Source organism: Typopeltis vanoorti, chromosome 10 (genome assembly GCF_054136105.1).
Source record: "Typopeltis vanoorti isolate ZY-2024b chromosome 10, IOZ_Tvanoo_1.0, whole genome shotgun sequence".
Taxonomy (NCBI): domain Eukaryota; kingdom Metazoa; phylum Arthropoda; class Arachnida; order Uropygi; family Thelyphonidae; genus Typopeltis; species Typopeltis vanoorti.
The window spans coordinates 136,750,479-136,764,674 of record NC_143558.1 but is presented as its reverse complement, the minus strand read 5'-3'; the positions used below and the strand labels follow the sequence as shown (position 1 = coordinate 136,764,674).

At 35.3% G+C, this 14,196-nt stretch overlaps 1 protein-coding gene across 2 annotated transcripts in view; it reads right to left on the bottom strand.

Annotated features, from left to right (window-relative positions):
- Window positions 1–14,196, bottom strand: part of LOC150102826 (xylulose kinase) — a 268,998-nt gene that overhangs the window by 52,278 nt on the left and 202,524 nt on the right. For both annotated transcript variants that reach the window (XM_090398826.1, XM_090398827.1), the window contains exon 14: window positions 2,164–2,251. In XM_090398826.1, the coding sequence (XP_090254952.1) occupies window positions 2,164–2,251 (88 nt within the window). The remainder of the gene's footprint in view (window positions 1–2,163; window positions 2,252–14,196) is intronic.

Sequence of the window (14,196 nt, the reverse complement as noted above, 5' to 3'; positions counted from 1 at the left end):
TCGATGCTGTTGGCACACTCTCCCTCAACGAGTCTTTGGATTCCCTGGAGGTGTCACATAATAATAATATAGATTTCCTGAAACATTGTTGTTTCAAATTTCTTTCCTAATCCTGTTGCAGTCTACTCTATCACTTTAAAAAGTTCAGTCATCTTCTTTATACAAGTATTTCTTGCCACAAAGAGTTTTAGTAATAAAACACTTTGTGGCAAGTAATAAAAATTAACTAGTGGTTGCTAATTTATTTGCATGTCTGTAAACTAACGTGCATTATATTAAATTAACCCATGCTAAAGGATGAGAGGTAAAATCAACATTTAACAAATATTATTTGTTTTCTTTGAATTTGAAATTAAATTGATATGTGTCCATACAAAAAAATGCCAAGTCTTTCGAAGCTGATTTATAAAATCTGATACAACACTCTTTGTAATTTTTTTAATAATAAAATTGAATTCTCTCATCAAGAGCACATGATTAATTCTGACAAATACTATCTAGTTAAATTTCTTCTTCCAAATCTCAGCTATCCATTTGCTATGGTTCTGATTAACTTCCTGCATAATGCAACTTTTTGTCACAGATAACAAATATATAATTTTTAATAAAATACAATAAAACTAATTTTTCACATTTCTTTGTAAAGCGAGTAATTTTGCAGCTTGTCTTTAGCAAAAATATGAGAATGTATATTTATTACTAGTATAGATTTTGTGTTATATTTTTGAAGTAGATTAAAATGACTTTACTTTGGAAGAATATGTGGAATAATGCTGAAAGATATAAAAAGGTTTTTCACCACAGATATTCCAAGTGGTATGAATTGTTACATCTCCAACTAGTAGCAAGGCTTATACGTTGGTTAGACATAACTGGTAATTAGTTTACGGAATTAACAACGCAAATGAAGTATATTAATTAAAGGTAACTTTAATGAATCACTTCTATATTTCGGCAACGTCACATTGCCATCTTCAGGAACATAAAGATATGGTATGTGCACTCAGGAACTAACACAAAGCAAATGAGGAAGAAAGCAAGAAACTAATATTGTTCCTAAAGTCCTAATGGTGCCCTCTTGCAGGCTAATTTGGTAGTCTTGGCAGTTGGGCTGAAGTTCTCATAATGAAAGTCTCCCAAATTTGGGGCAGTTTCATGCACCCAAATTTGTTGAGGTTAGGAACGTTTTTTTAGAGCTGCTGAAGATTCTTTGAATAATCTTCAATCTTTGAATAATAATAAATAACCAATATCCTCAAAAAATATGACCTTACTTCCTGTTACAGACCATACAAAAAGTTGGCATCCCTTATCCGCTCTACCAAAGACCAACCACTTCCCCTAGACCTACCTGGTGTATACCAGGTCCCTTGCAGCTGCAAATTGTCCTACTTTGGCCAAACAGGCAGAACAACAAATATCAGGATTTCAGAACACCAAGACTACATCCGGTTTCACCAGTACAGCCGCTCTGGGCTGGCAGACCATGCCTTAGATACCCACCATAAAATTCGTTGGAAGAAAACAAAAATAATTCATCGCAGCAAGTTTAAATACGAAAGATTATTCAAAGAATCTTCAGCAGCTCTAAAAAACATTCCTAACCTCAACAAATTTGGGTGCATGAAACTGCCCCAAATTTGGGAGACTTTCATTATGAGAACTTCAGCCCAACTGCCAAGACTACCAAATTAGCCCGCAAGAGGGCACCATTAGGACTTTAGGAACAATATTAGTTTCTTGCTTTCTTCCTCATTTGCTTTGTGTTAGTTCCTGAGTGCACATACCATATCTTTATGTTTCTGAAGATGGCAATGTGACGTTGCCGAAATATAGAAGTGATTCATTAAAGTTACCTTTAATTAATATACTTCATTTGCGTTGTTAATTCCTTAAACTAATTACCAGTTATCTCCGACTAGTGTAAATGGTACAGGAAACTGAATGTGTTTTTCTTGCAGATATTAGCAAGTTTCCATAACATGCAAATGATCTATGTCTTAAGGATTTAATAAATACTAGTGAAATTCCAGTTTATGATAAAAACAACAACAAAAAAAAAAACACCTACCATATTAAATGGATAAGAATCCTATATTGTTATATATATATATAGCCAAATAAAAGCCGTTTGGCTTTTTATTTTAATTACAAAACACCTACCATGTTTTGCTCTGTATGCAGAGCCTAAGCAAGCAGAATTTGCTATTTTTTGGACATACACAGGTGCATTAAAGACATCAGATAGGACCTGAGTAAGGGGAAGAAAATAAGAACATGCATATTTCACATAATTTTTTGCTCCCAAAGTCAATGAGAATTTTGTTACATGAAGGAAGCACATATTTATTCTAAACATTTTCCACTTAGTTTTGAATGTACATTTTTTTTTTCATTTATGCAGTTTATTTTTGAAATGATTAGCTATCTACAGAATATTTTAATTAGTATTATTCCACATGAAAGAAACAGTTGAGATAGAATAATCTTTATTATTCTATCCCATTCAAATCAGTGTAAAAAATACACTAGAGATGACATTTTTTGTTCAAGGGCATTTAAGGAATCAGCTGAAATAATCAGATGTCTTCAACAGTACAACTTAAAATAAGGAATGATTTTACATGAAGTCTGATTCAACATGACAAGTATGCAGTAGACCACAAACTAGCAAATGCTCACTTGTTATGTCATTATGTATGTTACCTGTTATAATCTGTGTTTTAGTTTATTCACATATTTGTCCTGATGATGTGAAAAAGAAAAATTTTCACAAAACTAGTTGTGATCAATAAAAATATTCCATCCTATCTACAGAATTATTTTATGAATGTGCTTAAACAGTTAACTCACATGTTTCTGAACTTTTCTGCAATGTTTTTTCCCTATTACATTTTCCATTTTGAGTTTTACAGTGCTGTTTGTATTAAACTTGTATTTTTTCACTGTAAACAAAAAATGGGAAGGGTGGGGGGAGGAGGAAGAGGAGTGACCCATCTTGTGATAATAAAACAAAATAGGCATATCACCTTCCAGGCAAGTACTCCTCCTTGCTTTAGCTGAATTGACAGTTTTAAATCTCATATCTTTCAAAAGAATATTCAACTTCAGAAACGGGAAATTGTACGGAGTCATCAATCTATTACTAAAAATGAAAAGGTTCTTGACAGTGCTGTAAATGATTTCTTTTCTGTGAGAATTCTCTGAACATATTTTATAGCCAATTACTGTACCTCAGTTTTGAGATTTTCTACAATTTTTTAAAATTTTTTTAATTGAGATGTTGGTCTGCTTCACTTTTTCCTTGACCTTTAATCATCAGGTTGGCAGATCTTTTAACAACTTTGCCACACCTGAAAGCTTGAAATGTTGCCTGAGAGAAATATTCATATGTTCTTATTCCTGTTAATTAAAACACGATTCAAATTAGTGCAAAAAGTACACCAGAAAGATTACTGATATATAATTTCATGGTATGAATTATAACACCAGCCTAAAAAGTTTTGAATCACACCTTATATCTTTTCACTGTCTTTTCAAAGAAAAGAATATATTTCTCCTAACATCATGGTCTTCAGAATAGTGCCGGTAACGATGTGTCTCTATTAACTAGCTAGCCAGAGTCAATTATTATAAAGAAAAGCAGAATTCACTTATTGAGGAGACTGCAATAAACAGAACAGGTAATCTATGAAAAGATATACTGTTTTGTTTCCCCTTCTGTTTGGGGTATTTTATGGTTTCTAAAATATTAAAACAGATTTGTGACCATGAATAAATTTTTTTTATCTATTTTAGCATAATAATCCTAGCAGCTATACATCTGAATGATTTTATACCATCAATTTGTTTTCATTTCAGAAAAAGTAATACCTTACTTCCAATTCAATCATAAAGAACATAAAAAAATTATTCAAGCTTAGACTTAGCTCCAAGGTTGTTAATATAGACATCACCACCACCTCTCCCTGCAGCTTCTCACCAGAGTCTGATTTAAAAGTCGTGAACTATTTTTGAAATCTAGGACCAACAATGGTAAAAATATCCAGAATAAATATCTGCATTACACCAAGTTTCTTGGAATATTTGTACATGAAATTAAAACCAGAGACTTTGTGTGTATTGAGAGGGGCTGCAAACTCAGGGACCTGCTTTATTTATCTTTATTCCTCTATTAATGGGTTCAAAGAGAGGTATGATAGATTGCATGGATAGTTTGGGTCTCCATGGAGGCTCCCATACAATAATAATAATTTAGTTTTCTTTGCTTCTTCTATAACTGTACATTTTGTTTATTCCCACAGTTCTTCTAATTCTCTTCCTGTCTTCTTCAAATGTTTTAATTTCTTTCCAACTTCTACATCAAATGCTTCATTTATATGATTTAAATGAAATCTAACACTGTCCTTTTGTTTCTTCTTAGTCCTTAATTTCAATTTAACTTCATCTATTCATGATCTGTCCTGCATAAGTAGTGTTTTTGCTGCTTATATAGCATTTCTCCACCTTCTACTGGCAACGATATAATCCATCTGATTTCTGTATTCACCATTAAGTGAAATCCATGTCAATCTTCTTTCATGAAAGAAGATTGAACACATTGAAGATTGAAGATTATTGAAAGCAAGTGTTTGCAATAAAGCAACTGTTCTTGACATAAAACTCCAACATCCTTTATCCTGCTTCATTCCTCAGTCCTTTTCTGGCGATGCCTTGTTCTTCTTTTTCTCCCACTTTTGCATTCAATCACCTAATATCAAAAGAAAATCCATTTTATTAACTGTATACTACTTGTTGCAATCTACTGTAAAAATTCTTCAACCTCATCTTCACTTGAATCTGTAGTGGGTGTATATAACATTAACTGGATATGCCTTTATTCTAATTAGAATGATTCTATCAGACAATGGGTTGTAACTCAAAATGTATTTTCTGTATTTTCTTCTAACTATGAATGCTACTCATTTTTTCAAAGGTTTTCATGTCCAGAGTAATACATCATGAAATCATTGGTATCAAAGTGACCATTCCTGTCCACCTCAGTTCAGTGATTCCTAAAATCTTAACTTGAGTTTTTCTTATATTTCTTTTTTTACCAGTTCCAGTTTTCCTTGATATATGCTTCTTACATTCCATGTTCCTATTTTATGTAAAAGAATAAAGTGGAGGCATCTTCTTCTGAGATTAACTCTCTGGCCTTCCCCAGTAGCCATTTCAATGCCTTCTGACCTGGTTGTCCCATCTTCCAGCACTACATCACAATAACTTAAGCCTCTGTTCATAAGATTTTCTTGGCAATATATATATATATATAATTTTTTTGTCTTCGCCGGCCTGGTTGGATGAGTAGTTAGCATATCTGCTCTCCAGCCAAAAGGCTACGAGTTCAAATCCCGCCTTGGGCATGGATATTTCTGATTGTCTTAAAAAATATTAGTGGTGGTGGTGGTCAGTGTAGATGATGAAAGTAGTTGTAGTTCACTGTAGTTGGTGGATTGAATGGTGGAGACAGAGAATTGTGGAGTAGGTGCCCTCCCTCGATGAGTCTTTGGACTCCCTGGAGGTGTCATGTAATAATAATAATAATGTTTGAAAAAAAAGTTTTTTTTTTTCAATCTACCTATGTACACTGATGTCCAAAATCTAAGGATGAACACTATGAAGTTACAACCACAAATTCAGATGAATCAGCTTGTGGCAATTTGTATAACTGATTCTACTTAAAATAATAAAGTGGGCACATTTTTCAAATCACGGGCAAAGGGGTCATGTGTTAGCACTCAACGGGATAAAAGGCAAAACGCTGTACTAAGCGAATTACATTCAAAGGCTCTTTTTGTGAAGAAATAAGTTGCAAACTTGGATGTCTTCTAATATCTCAAAGACATGATCTAGAAGATTTTACATGGGGAACAATTATTGGAATGCTTGTTACTGATATTACCACAGAGTTTGGAATTTCACATAGCATTGTATCCAGGTCTGGGTAGTGTTTCATATGTTTCCTAAGAGGTCACCCTCGCTACCATGGAGAAGGATTTTTGGTTATAACAGCAAAATGTAATTGATGCACCATGGCAGGTGAGCTTGTAAGTTGGTTCCATTACGCACAGGTACCTCAACAAAGTATGGTAAGATGTCAGTGACAAGTAGGCCTGGTGCTAAAATCAAAAATTTTACAAATGTAATTGAAAAGCAGAAAAGAAAAACAAGAAATTATTCCGGTAGGAATAAATGATTTCTCTGGTTATAAATACAATATGAGAGAGGATATGAAAGGACTTCTGGAAGAAGTAAGAATAACACAGTGAAAATAGTATATTACCAAGATATGATAGCATGGAATTAAGAAGGGCCATGATGACAAATGATTCACTGCATAGGCTGTGTAGAAGATCGTTGCAAGTTTTTGATGTGTAGAGTAAGTCTGAAAGAATATATATTAGAGGGGTGGCCTTCACTTGAATGCTTTTGGTATCAGAAGGCTGAAGAAATTATTTATTGGTATCAGACATAATATAGTTTTCCTGACTTTCCATATTATTGTGATGGGAGGAATGGTGAGAATCTGCATGTAAGAGTGATTAAGTTATATTAATGATACAATTATGCTTAATAATGGGGGGACGTTGCAAATGATAATGGATGATTTGAATCTACTTAGGGTAAAAAAAAAAGCTAGGAGTGCAATATTAATAACAGTTTTCCATGTAGCAGTGAGTTTTTAAGCTATATGGTATGAGGTGAAGTTTAATAAATGGAGTGGATTATGATGAAAAGATCATTGTATGTTTATCCAGTTTGGACTTATCATGTATGTTATGTATGTATTATTATTATCCCCAAGACCACATGGAGTCAAATACTCATCTAGGAGGTCCCTTTATCACACACACAGCTCATCATACCATATCTTAAACACACCCAAACTCTTTGCAGACACCACACTCTCAGGCAAGGCATTCCAATCATTCACAACTCTGCACGAAAAAAACCTGCCTCTCACTCCCCTACTCACACTCTCTTTATACAGTTAACAGGGATGACTCTGGTTCTCCCCTGATCTCCCACTATTTTCTGTAGAACTACTCCAACATTAATTCTTTAACAACCCCTTACCAACTTGTAGGTCTCTATCATATCTCCCCTCTTCCTCCTGTCCACCAGACTCTGCAAATTACATCTTCTCAATCTTTCCTCATACTCAACATTCCAGAGGTCAGAAACTACCTTAGTCAGTCGCCTTTGGACCCTCTCCAACATCTCTTCATCCTTCTGAAAACCAGGTGACCAAATCTGGGCACAATAGTCCATGTGTGGCCTAATGTAAGCCTTATACAATGGAACAAGAATCTCCCTACTTCTACATGTCAGTGTCCTCCGCATCATTCCCGATGCCTTTGTGTTGTCTTCACAATTTTGGCTATGTGTCCCCTAAATTTTAGATCCTTATCCACTATCACCCCCAGATCTCTTATTTCCTCCACCTCCAACAATATATCCTCACCAAGCATAAATTCTGCACCCCATCTTTGTTTTCCAAATTTTAAAACCTTACATTTTGCAACATTGAACTCACATCCCCATTTCCGTGCCCAATCACTCAATTTATTCAAGTCTTCTTGTAGGGCCACAACATCTTCACTATTCTTTGTGGTTTGTCCCAACTTTGCATCATCTGCAAACAACTGAATATCTCCATCCAAATCTTCACCAATATCATTAATATACAAGTTAAACAGTAATGGCCTTAAAACAGACCTCTGAGGCACTCCACTAGTGACTTTCCCTTTAATTGATATTGCTCCCCCATACACAACTTGTTGCTACCTATCAGATAGCCAGTCTCCAGTCCAATGCACTAATCTAATATCCAACCTCATCTGCTCTAGTTTGACTGTTAACTTATCATGAGGTACTCTATCAAAAGCTTTTGCGAAATCCAAGTATATTACAGTGTATCCTTCTCTTCTGTCCAAGGAAGCAGTCACTTTATTATAATAAGTAAGTAGATTACTAAAACATGATCTCCCTTTAGCAAATCCATGCTGTCCATCAAAGATAATACCATTGTAGTCAACCCAACTTTGGAACCTAGTTCTCACAAGCTTCTCCAACAACTTAACCACAACACCTGACACACAGATAGGCCTATAGTTTGATGCTTGAGTTCGATCACTTCCTTTATGAAGTGGCACAATCTTGCCCTCCTTCCACTCCTTAGGAACTTGACTGAGTGCAAGACTCGTTTAAAAAAATATGTCAAGGCAGGTGTCAACTCCCTGGCACATTTCTTCAGTATATGTGGTGATATATTATCAAGTCCCACAGCCTTATTAACATCTAGTTTACTCAACTCCCCATACACCTCTTGCTCACTTACAGTCAGTGTCTCTTCCCCATCATCAACTGCTCTCAACCTCTCCATGAAGTCACATTCACAAGATTGAAAGACCTTTATGACTGCTCATTAAGCCACACACTTTCCTCAACAGCTGTCTTTATACCATTTTCTCCAATCAATGTCATCCTTCCATAATCATTCTTTCTTTTGTTAGCTACATATTGAAAGAACTCCCTAGGATTCTTTTTGGCATCATTAGCTAACTGCTGTTCATACCTCTCTTTAGCTACTCTCACCAACCAAGTCACCCTCCTTGCCTGGTCTTTGTAGACCTCATGAAATTGGTTATTTCCACTTCTCTTATGCTGCCTCCACAATGCCTTTATTCTCTGTATCGCATGCTTAATCTCTTTATTCATCCATTTCACACCTACCTTATTTAACCTTCTCACCCTTAGAATACATTTAGACATTGCATCTACTAGACCATAGATTCCCAAAGTGGGCGGTACCACTCCAGTGGGCGCTGAAGCCTTCTAGGGGGGGGGGGGGGGGGGCTATAGTGGGATCAAAGCACTTGCGGGCGCTCAGGCGGTCTAGGGGTCGGCGACTCTTCATAGAAGAAATGAATAATATATATTTAAAAATTAATTATTTTCGTGATTTTGCGATTAGATAACCATTTAAAATTTAAATATTGCATTTTAATTCATCTTATGCCCATCTTACACAATCAATTTTTTTATCAATTTTCTATTTCAATTATTTAATCGTTTGAAAATTTACAATTCAGATAGAAATAGATGTCAATTTTCTATGTCGATGAGAAAATAGAACATATATATATGTGTATATAATAGGTTATGTTTACAGTAGCAAATATATTCGTTATATTTCATTTCAAAATATATATAAAATATATAAAACCACTTTTCTAATTGATTTGTATAAAAATAAACCCAATTTTATATAATTTAATATTACAAGCAAAAATAATAATGGCAAGAAAGAAATAAAATTGTAAATTTTAATTAGCTTAGTTAGTACTAACTTATATTGCTAACTAGAGGGAAAAAACAAAACAAATATTATTCGAAACTTATTATACTGTTTTCTGTGGTTATGTTTTGTAGGTTTGTTGTTTATATCTTGTGTAATTATTTTATTTATTAATTATTATTTATAATTATTAGGACAATGTCGTGGTCGGACGAACAAAATACGCTTGCATGCAAAATAAAAAATTGAACGTGTCATACAAGATATTTTAACTTCTATTTTTTATATACTTAAAAATTTATTCATTTTTTGCTATTGTAAAAATTGATCGTGCCATCCAGGCTTTAGTCTATCCACACAGCAGATGAGTCTTAACTAGTAGTATGTCGGTCAACTATTATGTAGGTAATTCACTCAATTCAGCATGTTTTGACAGGAATATGGGTGCTTGCAGTGACTTGTTCAAAGCACGAGTACAATGGTATCGCAAACAAGTCAATGCATGCAAGTCGATTTGGGCTAGATTTCAAATCTATAAATACCAGTGGTTTAGGAATAAGTTTCATTATTTTTTGTGTGCTTTGCCAACAATCATCAGTCGAAAGTGTGATAGATAAGTGGAGTCATACAAAGTGAAATTAAATCTTTTATTTTATGAATATTTTTGCAAATTTTATTACTTCATTATGTCTGAATATATGAAGAAATGTCGACAGTACAGTATTGAGTATTTGAAATATAGTTTTATTCAGTCTCCTACAAACCAATTATTACCCATGTGTTTGATTCACCAAAAAGTGTTTTCAAATGAAGCAATGAAGCCTTCGGCTACAAGAGCATTTGACTAAAATGCATGCTGACAAAAAGGATAAAGATTTGTCCTATTTTCAGGTACTAGAATAAAAATATTTTAAACGTCTAACTATATCAAAACTTTTTATGTCGTCCACTAAACAAGATAATGACAGATTACAAGCTTCTTATAATATTTCATTATTAATCGCAAAAGCAGAAAAACCACACACAATTGTTGAGGAATTAATCTTGCTGGCAATAAAAGAAGTAATAAACACTGTGCTTCATAAGCCAGTGTCAGATATCATCAGGAAAATTCCTTTGAGCAATAATTCAGTACTTCATTCAATAATTCAATAATTGAATTATTGAATTCAATAATTCAATTTTATACCTATCCAGACATGGATAGGTATAAAATTGACATCTTGGGAATTACAGAGACCAGATAGAATGGAGAAGGTCACTTCAAAAGACAGGATAGTAAGCTAGTTATTTACTCAGGTGGTGAACTCAAAACATCATGGGTAGCTGTGATACTAAAGCCAGCTCAGGTAAGAAGCCTTCTTGGTTATAACACCATTAATGATAGGATACTCTCCATTAGACTTAAGGCTCAGCCTACCAATGTATCAATTGTGTTTATGTACCCCACATGGATAGGCCAAGAAGAGAGTGAAGAATTCTATGAAAACTTACAAACTGTTTTGGACTGCCTACCAAGGAGAGACATACTGTACATCTTAGGAGACTTAAATGCAAAAGTGGGAAAGAGTATGAGAGTCAGGCCGGAGTGTGGCATATTTGGTCTGGGTAAACGTAACACCCATGGTGAAAGACTGTTGGAATTTGCCCGTGCTAACAGATTAGTTATTACCAATACCTGCTTCCAGAAACATCCACGATAGACCTATACTTGGACATCTAACATTGATAGGTCAAGGAACCAGATTGATTACATCCTGGCTCTCCAGCGGTGGAAGGCAAGCATCTCTGATGTGCATACTTGTCCTGGAGCAGATTGTGGTACAGACCATCAGCTGGTAAGAGCCAAAGTAAGACTAAGACTCCGAAAACTTCCAGGTCAGGCACATTCCGCTAGATTCAATGTTAGAGTAATTCCTAGTGGATTCACAGAAGAACCATCAACTCGGCTGGATGATTTTTTGGAGACCAATGAAGAAATCTCACCAGAAATGCTCTGGGAAGGAGTCAAGATGATAATACAGGATACAGCGAAGACGTATCTCGGTCCAATAAGAAAACCAAGAGACCCATGGATATCAGATTCAACATGGGAACTAATCAAAAGAAGGCGGTTGGAAAAACAAAGAGACACAGGGACCAAAGAATACAAGAGATTACATAGAGAAATCAGAAGAGCCATCAAGCAGGACAAGGAAAAGTTCTATACTAATAAATGTGAAGAAATAAAGTTCCAGATGAGAAGGCATAATTATAAAAGGATGTTTTATTTAGTTCGTGACTTAAAGCACAAGTTTAAGCCTAAATTAAATGTCATCAAAGACAGGAATGGATCATTACTAAAAGAAGAGTTGGAAATCAAAAACAGATGGAAAGAATACTGTGAGGAACTGTACAGCAGAGTGGATAAAGAAAATGTGGAGTCCTCCCAAGAAAATTTTGATTTGGAACCTCCTCCACTTAGGCATGAAGTTGAAAGAGCAGTTAAGCAGCTCAACAACAATAAGGCCCCAGGTGCAGATGAAATCCCAGCAGAGTTAATTAAGGCCACAGGGGATGGAGGGATAAGAGTGTTTCATAAATTGATTACAATGATATGGGAGACAGGATCATGGCCTAGAGACTGGAAGAAGTCAGTTTTCATACCACCACACAAGTAAGGTGATAAGAAGGCATGCAAGAATTATAGAACTATTAGTTTGATATCTCATGCAAGCAAAATTTTATTAAAGATCATGCTAAATAGGATTGAGGCCAAAGTTGAGGCAGAGATGCCCGAGGAACAAGCAGGTTTTAGGAAAGGTAGGGGCACCAGAGATCAGATCCTTTGCCTTAGACAGATCATAGAAAAATACAAAGAATTCAGACTCCCTCTGGTAATTTGTTTCTTAGACTACTCTAAAGCTTTTGACTGTGTTGAGCATGTGAAACTGTGGGAAGTAATGAAAAGAATGGGTTTTCCTCAACACACTATCAGGTTGATAGCCAACTTGTATAAGGAGCAAGAAGCCACAGTAAGAACAGGTGTTGGATTGACTGACTGGCTTCAAGATGGAAAAGGAGTTAGACAAGGATGTTTACTTTCTCCTCACTTGTTTAGTATATATGCAGAGGACATCATGCGTGAAGCATTGGATGAGCTAAGGACAGGAATTACGATAGGAGGTAGATTGATCAGTAATCTGAGGTACGCTGATGATACAGTACTCCTTTGTAATGACACAGAAGAACTAGGACTAATTCTTGACAAAGTTAACAAGATCAGTAATAACAGAGGATTTCAACTCAATTCTAGCAAGATCATGGTTCTCAAAGGAAAAACAAACAGAGAAGCTCTTGAGAAACAAGTGTATCTTAATGGAAAAAGAATTGAGGAAGTCAGCAAGTTTGAGTACCTGGGATCCATTATTAATGTGAAGAATTGCTGTTCAGAAGATGTCAGAAAAAGGTTAGGAATGGCTAAAACAACAGTCAGAGACCTGTCTAAAATCTGGAAGGATGGATCTATCTCCATGGGAACAAAGTTGAGGATTTTAGATGCAGTTGTTTTTCCAACAGTGACTTATGGATGCGAGACTTGGAACCTAAAGAAGTCAGATAAGAAACGGATATCTGCTTTTGAGATGTGGTGTTACAGAAGGCTGTTGAGGGTATCATATACTGAAAGGCGTACAAATGAATGGGTTTTAGAAGAGATTAGTAGAACTTTAAGGCTCCTTAAGGATATTGACAGAGAAAGTTAAAATATTTTGGACACATAGAAAGGATGGAAGGAGGACTTCTCAGAATAGTAATAGAAGGTAAAGTTCCTGGAAAAAGAGGCAGGGGTAGACCATCAATGAGATGGATGGATGGCATGTGTGGAGTGACTGATCTTCGGAGAGTTGAGGCTGCCAGAAAAGCAAACAACAGGACTACATGGTGAGGCCTGGTGTGGAACATCATCGAGCATCGGAGTGACCATACAGCATCTGTAGATGCCCAGTGAACATAGAGAGAGAGAGAATAATTCAGTGCAAAGAAGAATCGATGAAATGGCTGAAGATGTTGAAAAATCATTGTGCGATTATTTGAAGACATGCCAATTTTCCATTCAACTCGATGAATCAATTCTCCCAAATAATGAACCACTACTCTTATCATATGTACGATTCATAAAAGAAGAAAAAGTTTGTCAAGAATTATTATTTGGTAAAAAACTTGGAAGTGGATAATACAAAGGGAGAATCTATGTTTAATATCATGAATAAGTTTTTTCAAGAGAAAGACATTCCTATTCATAATATTTTGTCTGCTGCTACTGATGGTGCTCCAGCAATGACAGGGCACCACAAGGGTTTCATAGCGCATTTGAAACAAGCAGTATCAAATGTACTCGCTATACATTGTGTTCTTCATCGTCAACATTTGGTTGCGAAAAATTTAAGTGAATGCCTGTACACGTCTCTCCATTACATTATTAGAGTAGTCAACAAGATTTGAAGCATTTCATTGAGTGACAGATTGTTTAGCCAACTTTGTAGTGAAAACGATGAAGATTTCAATCGTTTGCTGCTTCACACAGAAGTTTGCTGGCTTTCAAAAGGTATTTGTCTGAATCGATTTTACAATTTGTTTGATTCAGTACTAGAGTTCCTAGAAAACAGAGACGACGGATTGCGGGCCAACCTGATTACATCCAAAAATGACATCGCGTATTTGACAGACCTCTATAAAATATTTAATGAAGTCAATCTACAACTACAAGGTGATGAACTGAATTGAATTAAAACAAAAAACGTTATTGCTGCTTTTGTAGGGAAACTTCTTCTGTTCAAGCGGAATATGGGCTGAGGGAAATATAGCCACTTTTC